Source organism: Dermochelys coriacea, chromosome 5 (genome assembly GCF_009764565.3).
Source record: "Dermochelys coriacea isolate rDerCor1 chromosome 5, rDerCor1.pri.v4, whole genome shotgun sequence".
NCBI lineage: Eukaryota > Metazoa > Chordata > Testudines > Dermochelyidae > Dermochelys > Dermochelys coriacea.
This window is the reverse complement of record NC_050072.1, coordinates 25,108,026-25,122,174: the sequence shown is the minus strand read 5'-3', so window position 1 is coordinate 25,122,174 and position 14,149 is coordinate 25,108,026. Positions and strand designations below refer to the sequence as shown.

At 44.3% G+C, this 14,149-nt stretch overlaps 1 protein-coding gene across 1 annotated transcript in view; it reads left to right on the top strand.

Annotated features, from left to right (window-relative positions):
* Nucleotides 1-3,078: 3,078 nt before the first annotated feature.
* The window catches only part of AGXT2 (alanine--glyoxylate aminotransferase 2), a 35,515-nt gene continuing 24,444 nt past the window's right edge, over nucleotides 3,079-14,149 (top strand). The window contains exons 1-7 of the mRNA XM_038402016.2: nucleotides 3,079-3,225; nucleotides 6,208-6,293; nucleotides 8,000-8,184; nucleotides 8,491-8,614; nucleotides 10,308-10,402; nucleotides 11,385-11,478; nucleotides 13,800-13,893. Of these exons, the coding sequence (XP_038257944.1) occupies nucleotides 3,168-3,225; nucleotides 6,208-6,293; nucleotides 8,000-8,184; nucleotides 8,491-8,614; nucleotides 10,308-10,402; nucleotides 11,385-11,478; nucleotides 13,800-13,893 (736 nt within the window). The 5' untranslated portion in view covers nucleotides 3,079-3,167. The remainder of the gene's footprint in view (nucleotides 3,226-6,207; nucleotides 6,294-7,999; nucleotides 8,185-8,490; nucleotides 8,615-10,307; nucleotides 10,403-11,384; nucleotides 11,479-13,799; nucleotides 13,894-14,149) is intronic.

Below are 14,149 nucleotides of genomic sequence, written 5' to 3'. Positions count from 1 at the left end.
AAATTTCAGTAAAATGATTTGTTAAGGTATAGCTGAGAATATTACTATATAAACTGGGGTCAAACAGGAATGGGGGGAATTGGAATCATGTTTGCTAAGGGGGTGGGGGAATGGGAACAGGGACACAGGCAAGGCTCTGCGGCCTTAAAGCTGGGAAGGGGGGCACGAGGTAAACGCTCTGAAGCATCAGAGCTGGGAAATGGGAGGTGGGGTAAACACTCCACAGTGTCAGAGCTGGGAAGGGGTATATGGGGCAAATACTCTGTGGCGTCAGAGCTGGGAAGCGGGACACAAGGTAAACGCTCTGCAGTGTCAGAGCTGGGAAATGGGACACGGGGTAAATGCTCTGCAGTGTCAGAGCTGAGAAGGGGTATATGGGGTAAATGCTCTGTGGTGTCAGAGCTGTGAAGGGGGACACGGGGTAAACGCTCTGCAGCATAGGCACTGACTTCCTCTCTGCGGGGTGGGTGCTTGACCCCACCCCAGCCCCTGGCCCTGCCCCGCCTCTTCATGCCCCTGCATTGCCCTCGGCCCACCCCCATTCCACCCCTTCCCCAAAGTCCCCTTCCCACCCCGCCTTTTCCTACCCCAGTCCCACCCCCTTCCCCTAAGTCCCCCCAGCCCTGCCTCTTCTCCGCCTCCTCCTCTGAGCGCACTGCATCCCCACTCCTCCCCCTCCCTCCCGGAAAGTCCTAAGTGCCGCCAAACAGCTGTTAGGTGGTGGGGGGCAGGAAGTGCTGGGAGGGAGGGGGAGGAGCGGGGATGCGGTGTGCTTGGGAGGGGGAGAAGGAGGCAGTGTGGGGGAGCTTGGCTGCCAGTGGGTGCTGAGCACCTGCTAATTTTTCCCCGTGGGTGCTCCAGCCCCAGAGCACCCACGGAGTTGGAGCCTATGCTCTGTGGTGTCAGAGCTGGGAAGGGGGACACGGGGTTGTGACGATGCTGCATGTGGGAGCCAGCTGAGTTCACTCAATTAGGGTGAACTGCAAACAAAATGAGGCAGACAAACCCCAAAAGCTGGTGGCTATTCCAATACTTAGATTTACTCAGCCAGCACAAAACAGTTCCTGTATTACCTCCCTGGTTACTCAGGAGTCCAAACAATGCAGTTACCTTAAAGTGCCCAGCCTGAGGCCCACCCAGACACACATGTCAGATAGGATGATGATTACTGAACATCTTGTCTCATCATATAAAAGAAAAGGTTCTTCCAATCCCAAAGGATCAGCCACACACCCAGGTCCAATTATAACTTAGACCTCACCCAAAATACACGCTTATAGTCAATTCTTATTAACTAAGCTAAAATTTATTTAAAAAGAAAAGAGGGAGTTTTGGTTAAAAAAATCAATATACATACAGACTTGAGTTCAACTCTTGAGGTTCAGATATAGAGCAGAGATGAGCTTGTAGTTGCCAAAAGTCCTTTTAGAAATAGTCCATAAGTTATAGTTCAATGTCCATATTCAGGGTGACTCCAGTCAGTGACTGGGGATCTCAATCCTTATGGCTTAAGATTTCCCACTCTTGAAACCGAAAGCAGATCTGAGATGAAGAAGGATCGTGTCCCAAGGTTTTTATACATTTCCAGCTGCCTTTTGGCCTGAGAAAACAATAGGCTTAACTTTCCTTTTCCTAAACATCATGGCAATTAGTACAGGGTAATTTATTCATTAAACAGTTCAGCTACAGGTTACCACAGCATTCAAAGAGACATATAGACAATAATACTATTTCACTCAAGTGTCTTCATAAATGTTAATATTCCTCTTTTCATCTTTGAATCAAAGCTAGAGCAATAAACAAGACTTGTTTGCTTACAACACAAGACCTGAACAAACATCTACCCTTCTCTCTCTAACCATGCAGACTTGCATGTCAAAGCTCTGTTCATTTACACATCTTCCTAACCAGTCTTTAAAATTCACCCAGGGGTCAGGTCAGTCTGTGAGTTAATTAATGACAGGTTTCAGAGGAGCAGCCCTGTTAGTCTGTATCCGCCAAAAGAAAAGGAGGACTTGTGGCCCCTTAGAGACTAACAAATTTATTTGAGCATAAGCTTTCGTGAGCTACAGCTCACTTCATCGGATGCATTCAGTAGAAGATACCGTGGGGAGATTTATATACACACACAGAGAACATGAAACTATGGGTTTTATCATACACACTGTAAGGAGAAAGAAAAGGAGGACTTGTGGCCCCTTAGAGACTAACAAATTTATTTGAGCATAAGCTTTGGTGAGCTACAGCTCACTTCATCGGATGCATTCGGTGGAAAATACCAATGAAGTGAGCTGTAGCTCACGAAAGCTTATACTCAAATAAATGTGTTAGTCTCTAAGGTTTCAGAGTAGCAGCCGTGTTAGTCTGTATTCGCAAAAAGAAAAGGAGTACTTGTGGCCCCTTAGAGACTAACAAATTTATTAGAGCATAAGCTTTCGTGAGCTACAGCTTAGTCTCTAAGGGGCCACAAGTCCTCCTTTTCTTTTGGAGTTAATTAACTCTTTCTGGCCCTGTCACCTTTCAATGAGATATTATATTACACTCATAACCTCACAGGGGTAAAGGGAGCTGGGAAGGGAACCCTGGGGAACAGACTATATTGGCCCACAGAGATAGGCCGGACGGGGGTGAAGGGCCTCGAAATATGCTTGCTTGGAAACTAACCCCAATAAACAGCGCGCTGTCTGCGCTTCGGCCTGTTGGTCTTTGGCTGCTCGCCGTCTGCCTGCCAGGAACCGGGGAAGGCCTCCAACAGTGGGCAGGGCGGGACTGGACTGTTTTCATGGAGGGGTGTGGGAGCGGGTTCGCTGTTAATGGGGAAGACAAGGGGGTGAAGGGGGGCAGCGGGCTGGGGAAAGGGAAGCGGAGGCAGATCGGTGGGACAGAGGGGCAGGAGGCGGGTTGCAGGGCTATGAAGTGGGGGCAGGGGCGGGCGCAGAGGGACAGGTCGGTGGAGGAACGGGCTGGAGGTGGTGGGGCGAGGAAATGGGGCCACTGGGGAGGAAAGAGCAGGAGGCGAGCAGAGCAGGGGGCGGAGGGAGCAGAGGCGGGGCGGGAATTGAGCAGGCGCCTCCGCTCCCCGCATTGGTGGGCTCGGGCCCGGCCCCGCCCCTCCCCCAGCAAAGTCCCGGCTCCGCGGGGGGCTCTGGGCCCCCAGTACGGCGAGCATGGCCAGGGCGCTCGGGCGGCTCTGGGCGGGGGGCAGGAGGCGACACCCCGGGAGCGGTAAGGAGGAGGGGGGGGGCGTGTGGCAGCAACTACCCCTGGCCCGCAGCCGCCCCCTCCCGCCGGGCCCGGGCCGGGCTGCTGCTGCCGCCGCGGGGCGCTGATCCCGCGGGGCGCTGGGGCTGGCTCTGCCCGTCCGGGGCCGCCTCCCGCAGCCGCAGCCCCGAGAGCGGAGCGGGGGAAGAGCCCGCGGCGTGAAGCCGCTTCAGCAGCCCTGGGCCCCAGTCCGCCCCCCGGTGCGTGGGGCTGCACATTTACACGGGGGCAGCAGCCAAGCTGGGCTGGGTCTGCGGGCGAGGTTCCCGTCTGCGCACTCGGCAGCGGCCCCGCTGTGAGCCCAGTCAGCGCGAGTCCGCCGTCGGTCCCGACGGGCTCGGGCTCTTTCCGGGGTGGCTAAGGAATCCGCTGGCCTGACACGGGCTTTATCATCTGCATCCACGTGGGCTTTTCATTGCTACCCCCCCAGGTAGCCCGGGGCGGCGGGGGGATGTGGGGGAGAGGGGGCTTACGTCGTGCCCGCGGGCTAACTCGAGGTAGAAGTTTCTGCGTTACAAGTTCCAGCCTCTTTATCATAAATGAAACTCTTCCTTTTTCAGGCTCCAGAGGAGCAGCCGGGTTAGTCTGTATCCGCCAAAAGAAAAGGAGGACTTGTGGCCCCTTAGAGACTAACAAATTTATTTGAGCATAAGCTGTCGTGAGCTACAGCTCACTTCATCGGATGCATTCAGTAGAAGATACCGTGGGGAGATTTATATACACACACAGAGAACATGAAACTATGGGTTTTATCATACACACTGTAAGGAGAAAGAAAAGGAGGACTTGTGGCCCCTTAGAGACTAACAAATTTATTTGAGCATAAGCTGTCGTGAGCTACAGCTCACTTCATCGGATGCATTTTCCTTTTTCAATTCCTTTTCCTCCTACCAGCTCGCTAACAGTAGTAGCAGCTCATTCCCCTAGACCAGGGGTTCTCAAACTGGGGGTTGGGACCTCACAGGGGGTCGCAAGGTTATTACAGGGGGGCGTCACGAGCTGTCAGCCTCCACCCCAAACCCGGCTTTGCCTCCAGCATTTATAATGATGTTAAATATATTAAAAAGTGTTTTTAATGTATGGGGGGGTTGCACTCAGAGGCTTGCTGTGTGAAAGGGGTCGCACTACAAAAGTCTGCCGTAGAACCCCTGCCGTAGAAACGCTGCCTGGGACCAATTAACCCCCACTGCTTGATGACCCTGTAGCCTGTCGTCAGAGTTCACAATAGAAAAAAAGAAAAGGAGTACTTGTGGCACCTTAGAGACTAACAAATTTATTAGAGCATAAGCTTTCGTGAGCTACAGCTCACTTCGTCCGATGAAGTGAGCTGTAGCTCATGAAAGCTTATGCCCTAATAAATTTGTTAGTCTCTAAGGTGCCACAAGTACTCCTTTTCTTTTTGCGAATACAGACTAACACGGCTGCTACTCTGAAACCTGTCAATAGAAAAAAGGCTTCTGTGGTGACATTTTCTTTTTAAGACTGGAAAACAGTCCTACAAAAGTACACTTTTTAAAAATGTGTACCGGTGATCGCCAGTGCTGGCTTCTGACTCAAGTGCAACATGTGCATATTTCTCAGAATGCAGGATTTTTTCCAGATACTTGGTGTTCTGATAATGTTTATTATGAAATAATGTGCAAGTGTTATTAACCATCATTTTGGGCCAAAGAACAACCTTGCTAGTGATTTATAGGACTTTTCTATTGACTCCAAACACTGGTGATAACACTACACAGTTCTTCCACTAGGTCATTGGTTCCTGACAAGCAAATTCTACTTGGTATTAGTTTTGAACAAACAGTTTGTAGTTATTAAATTTTTTTGATTGATTAAATGAAAAAACTCAGACAGCTTGGGTGTCCCAAAAGACGTTCCTGGGATACAAGGACATCATATGAAAAATCATTGTATATGATCACTTTATAACAGTGGTCCTCAAACTTTTTCTGTTGCACACACCCCCTTATCAGCAATGGAATCTATCTGTCCCCGTCTCTTTCCCCAGGAGCCTCCATCAGGAGCTGGGCCAAGGCTGGGGGCAGAGCAGGTGGGAGCCACGGCTGGGAGCCAGGGGCCTAGGCTGGTGCTGGAATGGAGCTGGGGGCAGAGCGGTGTTGGGTGGTGCTCCCTCCCCGCACCCTTTGGGGACTGGCCTGGGCCCTGCTGAGCCCCCATGAACGCTTTGCTGGGGGAGGCACTCCCCACAGTTCAGGGCGGGGACCTCTGCTTTATAATTAGATTAACCCATTGGCTGACTCTGACACTTCAAATAAGGAAGATGTTTGTGGTCAGTCAGTCAATCTTATTTATCCATATTGTCAGTCCTTCACTAGCGGATGCTATTTTGGTCTTAAGGAAAGTAGCCACAAGTATAATTTTCTTATTTATTTCCAGAAAGTTAATTTCTGTGAAAGTTAGATTCTTTGTTTTGATGTGTAAAAATGTAGCTCATTAAAAAACAAAACTAAAATCTACCTCAATTGATAATGTTAGGAATACAAGGAGAACATTTTTAAAAAGTAAAATTATCTGAAGTTTGTCTACTTATTTTTTACAGTTAATCAAATAAAAGATGTAATGGCTTAATGTTTTCAGATTTTTGATTAAAAAATCAAAAACTCTAATGGCAGTCTGGAGCAGAAAGTTATTTTGATGGTTAATGACAAAGAAAATCAAAGTTGCCAATGACAGTCTGGAGGAGTTATGTGTTTTAGAAGATAAATACTAAGGGAAAAAATATAAATTTAGTAAATCTATGTTTCAGCTTTACAAAAAACACAAATGTTTAATGCATTTTCTCCTTGAATGAAATCTCTCGGAGGAAATATATCTACCTTGATCCTCACTTATATTGTTGTAAAAACAAATTTTCAAAAGAAGTTTCTGTCAGATGTGCGCTTTGAGATGTTTTGGTAATCCTCCTAATCCACTGTATTTTATTAGATATACTTAGACAGCAGGAATTAAAAAGCTCTTTCTCCATGCAAGCAAAAATGCCTCCTTGTGACTTTTCACCTAGAAAATATGAGGTAAGTCACGCACAGTGCACTGTACTTGGGTCTAAACTAGATCTCGTTGCTAAAATCACCATTCGGCTGTATGCTGTAATTGTTCTGTTCACTAGCTTATTACGAGTATTCTTCAGTGGCATCAGAAGTTTAGATCATGGCTTTTATCCTTCTCTGAGATCCTTTGAAGGTCAGAGTTAAACAGGGCCTCTGTGGTGCTGATTAGAATACAGTAGAAGAACAATCTTAATCCAAAGAAAGGTAGCAGTGAAAAAATTTTCTATTATTTGTTTCCTTCTCACTGATTTTTAATTCCTAATTTGAGGAGTTCTGTAAAATGTTTTACCTCTTCCACCAAAACGTGTGCCAAGTTAATTTTAGGGGGGAGTGCACTAGGGGTAGAGAGGGGCGGGCAAATGTTTGATTTTTAATAAACTAAACTTATTTGGTGTCTTAATGCCCCATGGCCTGTGTCCAGCAAGGAGCTAATAAGCATCTGATCAGTTAAAAAGGTGTATTTTCAAGCAACAATCACATGAAAGATAGATGTATGACTTTGATATCATGAATTAAACATTGTTGAGTAGGTGTTCTATTACTGTGACAATTTACGGTTACAGAAGTGTGTTTACATTTTCATCTGATGGTGACAAGATTTATGATGGTTCAGAAATCTTCTGTGATTCAGTTCTATGATTGTGGATCAGTTGCCAAGATAGCTCTGTATCCTGTTGTCACCGTACCTCATTGGGTCACAAATGAGAATACCAAATTCAGGCCATGCTGCTGAGAAATAGGGCAGACACACACAAAGCTGGCGATTATTCTCCCATAAGATATACCAGACCAACAACAAAAATAAACTTCTGTTTCACCACACTGGCTAACAAGAAGTCAGAAAAGCAGTCTCCTTAGGTAGTCCAGTCCTAATTTCAACACCCAGATACTAGACTTAATGATGAGTAGTTATTTAAAACCAATTTCATCAAGCAAAGAGTTCTTGTGATCCCAAAGGACCAGCCACATACCAGGTCAATATATAACTCAGATGTTAGTCAATAATCAACTGTTGCCAATCCTTTAGCATTTAAAGGCTTATTTATAAAAAGAATGAAAGGTGAGAGTTAAAATTGGTTAAAGGAATCAAATACATAAATTAATTGCAAAGATCTTGGAGCAGGCTTATCACAGTGATGGATTAAACTGCTGGCTTAAGTCAAGTCTCTGGTTGCTTCCAAATGATTTGGAAGGTCGTCAGTCCCTTGGTTAGAATGCTCCCATTAGTAAAAGTTCATAGTCCAGAGGTTAGAGCAGGTAAGAGGTAACATGGAGATGTTTCCAGCGCCATTTATAATTTCTGCCATGTGGAAGGAAACCTATTGTTCTAGTTTGTGGAAAATTACAGGTAACAAGATGGAGTTTGGGGAGTCACATGGGGAAGCCACATGCACATGTTAAATCCGCTTAATTTGTGATAGGTTGTGGATTTCATAACCTTTAAGTAAGAGATCAGTGCAATATTGCATTCTTGTTTAAATTATGGTATTTCAGAGGTTTATACAGCCTAGTTGTGGGTTAGTATTTATTTTAAAATTGTAGTTATTTAGTTAATTTGGATTCCAATGTGAACAATTTATATTGTGTTGATGTGATGAATCTGTAGATAGCTTTATGATCCATTAAAACTTTTAGAAATGGGGGCGGACATGATTTCTTTCCTCTTACAGTCCTATCCCTATGAGCGTATGCTGAAGATCCGCAAACAGAATCTGTCTCCATCACTGTTAACGTACTACAAGAAACCACTGCTGCTACATCAGGGACATATGCAGTGGTTGTTTGATTATGAGGGACGAAGGTACCTTGATCTCTTTGCTGGAATTGTTACTGTCAGTGTTGGTCACTGTCACCCGTAAGTATGTTGTTGTATGAGTTACACTGACTAATATAGAAATACACTTTTGTCTTTTTTGTTTGTGGCCCCATGTATCCACAGGCAGAATATGGCACGCTGTGTTTTGGTGTATGTGGGATCAAATTCTTACGTTCAAACCAGTTGCAGTGATCTTTCGGCAAATTAGTTCATTCCTCTCTTTATTCATTCATTCGTTCATCTGGCAGTCAGGAAAATGACAGAATTTTAAGAAATAATAGCAGATTCAGAAAAAAATTGTACATAGGTTGGATTAAATTAGTCAGTCTTTCTTACTGCACACAGGAAGGTAACTGCAGCTGCCCAAAAACAGCTTCGTCATCTGTGGCATACAACCAACATCTACATGCATCCATCAATCCAGGAATACGTGGAGAAACTAACAGCACTTCTCCCTGATCCACTTAAGGTACCTAAATCCCAACAGGGTGGATGCCTGTTAATTGAAATAATTTTATTTCATTTGATAATGGAGAGTGCTACGATATCTGGAGACAAAATATTGTAATATCAAACTCATATCCTTATTTAAAATCCCCAAAGGGAGTACAAAGCTTCAGGTAAAGAGGAAAAAAATTACAATTCTCAGGAAAATGCTGATCTTTACAGTGAGCTCAGAACCACACATGAATAAAACCCTAAACTGTTGCCCTACTGCTTGGATCCCCACTTTCTCTTCAAATTTCCTCTTAAAGGGACACTGTCAATTTAAAAATCACTCATAAGTTGAAAAATGTTTTGCGTGCTATTGTTACAATTAGCACCTAAGTTTTACTTGGAGAGGAGACTTTGGGAGAGGAAACTTTTTATTCCAGTTTGTTTACGTAGTACGTACAAACTGACTGTAAAACACAAGTTAGCTGGGGGACTCAGTAGCAGTAGTCCCTGACGCTACTCAGGGCTGGTCTACACTAATGCTGTAAATTAATCTAAATTACGATAGTTCAGTTATGTAAATTATGTAACTGAAGTCAACATAACTTAGGTCGATTTACAGTGGGTCTACACTGTGCTGCGTTGACGGGAGATGCACTCCCTTCGACATAGCTTTCACCTCTGTGGCAGGTGGAGTAGAGACGTCAACGGGAGAGCGCTCTGCCATCGACTTAGCGTGTCTTCAGCAGACCAGCTAAATCAACACTGCTGCATCGATTGCAGCGGTGCCGATTTAGCCAGTAGTGTAGACATGGCCTCCTTAGTAAGGCTAAGATTTCGTCATGGTTATTTTTAGTAAAAGTCATGGACAGGTCACAGGCAGCAAACAAAAATTCATGGAAGCCACAACCTGTCTGTGACTTTTGCTGCTGTAAGCCATGCTTTCCCTCACCACCGTGGTGACTGGGAGCTGCAGGGTGACCATGTTTCTCAGAGAGAAAATGGGATCTCCTCTGCCGCTCGCGTGAGGTGTTCTTCCCCTTCCCCCCCCCCCCCGTGGCCTGTCGCTGGAAGCCTGAGGAGGGCCCCCTCAGAAGACTGTTGCCTTTGTCTGGAACCTTGCAGGGGCCCCCCCTGAGGACGCTGTTGCCTGTCGCTGCTGCTGCTGGAACCCTGCCGGGGCCCCACTGGGTGCCAGCTCCAGTAAGCAGAAGATGTCACGGAAGTCACAAAAGCACAGCATGCCCAAGCTACCTGAATACTTGCCCAGGGTCTCGGGTGGGATTGTACTCTGGATGGCTAGCCTCTCATGACACTGTGCCTGCACTTCTTATTTTAGCATGCTTGCTCGATCAGAGCTAGTGCAGGTATGTCTCCTCAAGCTGGAAATTACACCCTTCATCTCCAGTGTAGACACAACCTATAAAGAGGCATCCTACCATTGGCTCTTATACACAGCAAATGAGCATCACTAAGTTTATTTCAGTTTGGAGTTCCTCTTGTCAGTGACAGAATATCATTCCAAGTGCTGAGTGATACTTTATATGAAAATAAATCTGTCTTGTACTAAATAAACAGATGCACTCAATATTTCAAACACTTTGAAGGCAAATTGCAGGAAAAGTGGTTCTTTAAACAGCTACGTTTAGTTAGATTTGCCATTGTGAAACAAAGTAAATGTTCAGTATAATGAAATTACGATTGATGTGCTATTTATTCTTCCTTAGGTGGTTTACCTGACTAACAGTGGGTCAGAAGCCAATGATTTGGCTATGTTCATGGCAAGGCTTTACACTCGTAACTTTGACCTCATCTGTTTCAGGTAATTATATTAGGGTGTTTTATGAAACTCCCTTTTCATAATCAATCTGTATATTTGTATAATGCGTGAAAAAGATGATGACACCTTGTTAACCAGATTCTGCCAGAGACACATGCTAAATAATTCATTTGTCTGCCAAAATAGAGTAAAACAGCAGAAGTCATTGGGAGCTAAGATTCAGCAAGTCTGCTTGTGTTAGAAATACTCGATCTACAAACCATGCAGTCACCTAGGACCTATAACTTCTGTTTTTAATCCTTAAGTAAAGTGTGTGTAATATTTATATATTTTTTAGTATTATAAACCATGTCCGTTCTGCTCAGATATGTTGGTAATAGACATGTTTAAAAATAGTTAGAAAGACAGACCTTAACAAACTGGTTGTCTTGCAGCCATCCTGCTGAGCACAGGGTTCTGAAATCCACCTGATATATTAATTCCCATGAATGAATTCTGAATTGCTAATTAAACTAACCCCAAATCATCAACCGGTTTCTCATGAGTGGCAGTAACAACTTGGGAGAGAAGAGGAGTCCAAAATTAAAATAGCAGGGGTGTTTGTAATGTAGGATTCAGATGTTCTGGCAGACCTGCATGAGGAATCTTGCACAGCACCTACCTGAATTGCCGTTGGCTCCAACCAGTGTTCTTAGCCCTTCACCTTCATGAGCACTAAATTCACGTATTATTTTTTAAGTGTGCTTTAAATTGCAATGAAAACTCAGTTGTTAGATACTCAGGGCAAGAGGCATCCCTTATTAGATGTACCCATGTTTTCCAATGATTTGCTGTCTCTCTCTCTCTCTCACACTCACACTCACACTCACACTCACACACACACACACACACACACACACACACACCCCAGAAACCAGCCTTCTGTGAATACTGTACTGATATTGTTTCCTTCCTAAAAACTTTTGCAGCTAGTGTAATCAGAAGAAAATGAATGTTGTTTGTATGCTTTGTTCTGTTCACACAGAGGAGGATACCACGGAGCCAGTCCATATGCACTGGGTTTGACGTCCATTGGATCTTATAAGCATGGTGTTGCCAATGGGTTTGGCTGCCAAACAGTGAGGTTTTGGTTGCTTTTTGTCATATCTGCTGAATAACAAGCCTTCTATTTGTTTGAATATTACAGTATTTATGTAATGCTTTTCATCTTCAAGCCTCCCTGTAGCCCTCTGAGATTGATAAGTACTATATATACAGCCTAATTCGCCATTTCACTGCACCTTGTGTAGTTATTTGCATCCACACAGAGCAAATGAACAGTGCTAGCAATGGGAATGATAGTGTTTTATATCCACTTGGCTCTCGCTTTGTACTGGTATAAATGCTGCACAGGATCCAGAGCAATGGTGTATCAGCCTCTGGTTCCTATTCTCAGGTCTGTTAGGGCAGGTTTGTCTGGTTTGCTGTTGCAAAGCTGCTTAAAGCTGGCCCATAGGGGATTCCCTTTTGGACTGAAAATATTTTGGAAATACATAGTGGCTCCTGCAACACCCCCTCAGAGTCCCCACCATAGGGGATGTGTCTGGGGAAAGGGTGTGAATGGTATCGCTACAGCGTGGTGACCCATAGCTGCAGGAATGGTTTCTGGAAGCTGTGGCAGCTGGTGTTGGCTAATGTAATCTATGCCAGGAACCAGACCAGCCACAGAACTGGCCCCCAAAGGGCTCCTTTCTGATGTGCTGCTTCCTCCTGGCTCTTCGATGCACCCAGCCTTCTTTGAGTGCGGCTAAGACTCTGGCCAATAGAATTTATTAAGTGACTTGCCAATTGTCACATAGTCATTGTCAGAGTCAGGATTATAATGTATAAATTCCTGGCTTCCAGCCAGCTATCGTCAGTCACTAGACTTCACTGCGTTCTTCTAAGGTGGATAACTGCATGAAAAACAGTAGTTATCAGTGGTTCATTGTCGGATGTCTAGGATATATTAAATGATGTCCTGCAGGGGTCTATCCTGAGTCTGGTACTAGTCAATATTTTCATTAATGACTTGGATAATGGAGTGAATATGCTTATAAACTTCACGGATGACACTAGGCTGGGAGGGGTTGCAAGTACTTTGGAGGACAGCATTAGAATTTAAAATGACGTTGATAAATTGGAGAAATTATCTGAAATCAACCATATGAAATTCAATTAAAACAAGTGCACAGTACTGCACCTGGGAAGGAAAAATCAAATGCACAAATAGGAAAATGGGGAATATATGTGGCTAGGCATTAGTACTGCTGAAAGGATCTGGGGGTTATAGTGGATCACAAATTGAATATAAGTCAACAATGTGATGCAGTTGCAAAGAAGGCTAATATCTTTCATGGGTGAATTAACGGGAGTGTTGTGTAAGACACTGGAGGTAATTGTCGCACTCTGATCTGCTCAGCACCGATGAGGTCTCAGCTGGAGTCTTGTGTCCAGTTTTGGGTGCCACACCTTAAGAAAGATGTGGACAAATTGGGGAGAGTCCAGAGGAGAGCAATAAAAATGATAAAAGGTTTAGAAAATCTAACCTATGAGGAAGGGTTAAAAAACCTGGTCATGTTTAGTCTTAAGCAAAGACTACTGAGGGGGCATATTTGGTAAGTTTTCAAATATGTTAAGGGCTGTTTATAAAGAAGACTAGGATCTATTGTTCTGCATGTCCACTGAAGGTAGGACAAGAAGTAATCCATTTAATCTGCATCATGGAGATTCAGGTTAGATATTAGGAAAAGCTTCAGACCATAATGATAGTTAAGCTCTGGAATAGGCTTCCAAGCAAGATTGTGGAATCCCCATCCCTGGTGATTTTTAAGGATGGGTTAGACAAAAACCTGTCAGGGATGGTTGTGTTATACTTGGTCCTGCCTCAGCACATGGGGCTAGACTAGATGACCTCTTAGGGTCCCTTCCAGCCCCCTAATTCTCTGACTTTACTGCCCTTTTTCTAGAGAATCTTGGAATTAAACTGGCCATTTTGGACAAAACTGAAGTGAATCTTGAGTAACAATAATTAACTAACATAACTAAAAAATAAACCGGTCAGCTGTGAGCGAATACCCCAAAAATAGTCACTTGAGGACAGAATGTTTTTAACTTCAGAAACTTTAATTTCTGGCCTTCTACCTCACTTTCCGCATGAGGCCTCAAATCTGTGAGGGGGATAAATGGTTCTTATTTATTTTTTCACAAGTTGTTTTTGGATGGATCAGCTGAATCAGGTCTCAGATGTGATCAGATTTTTGAGTTCTCTTTATCACAAGCTCTATTTAAACAAAACAACAATATTGGAATAAGTTTTTAATGACCTTCAGAATGATCATCGTAAATAAAAAATGTTCTGTTGATCAGTACTTACATTCCTCACATTGGCAAAATTACAGCTGTTTGTTGTGCTTTGCAGACAATGTTACCAGATGTTTTTCGTGGTCCATGGGGAGGAAGCCATTGCCGAGATTCTCTGGTGCAAACTATTCGGAAATGCAGCTGTTCTCAAGGTTAGTTGGTGGCAAAAAATGTCCATTGGCAGGTGCAAAAGAAAAGGGACTGGAGAAGGCAACTGGATGTTTAACAACATAGACAAATATGTATACACTACTAAGAATATTACTATTTACTGAGAAGTTTGGTGATTGTAATTTTGGTAAGCAAGTCTTCATCAATAAGGCCTCTTGGCTGTGTTTTTTTTTCAAAGGGGCTTAAAGAAATTGGACCCTCAACTCCCTTTCAGAAATTTGTGGGAGTTGGGCATCT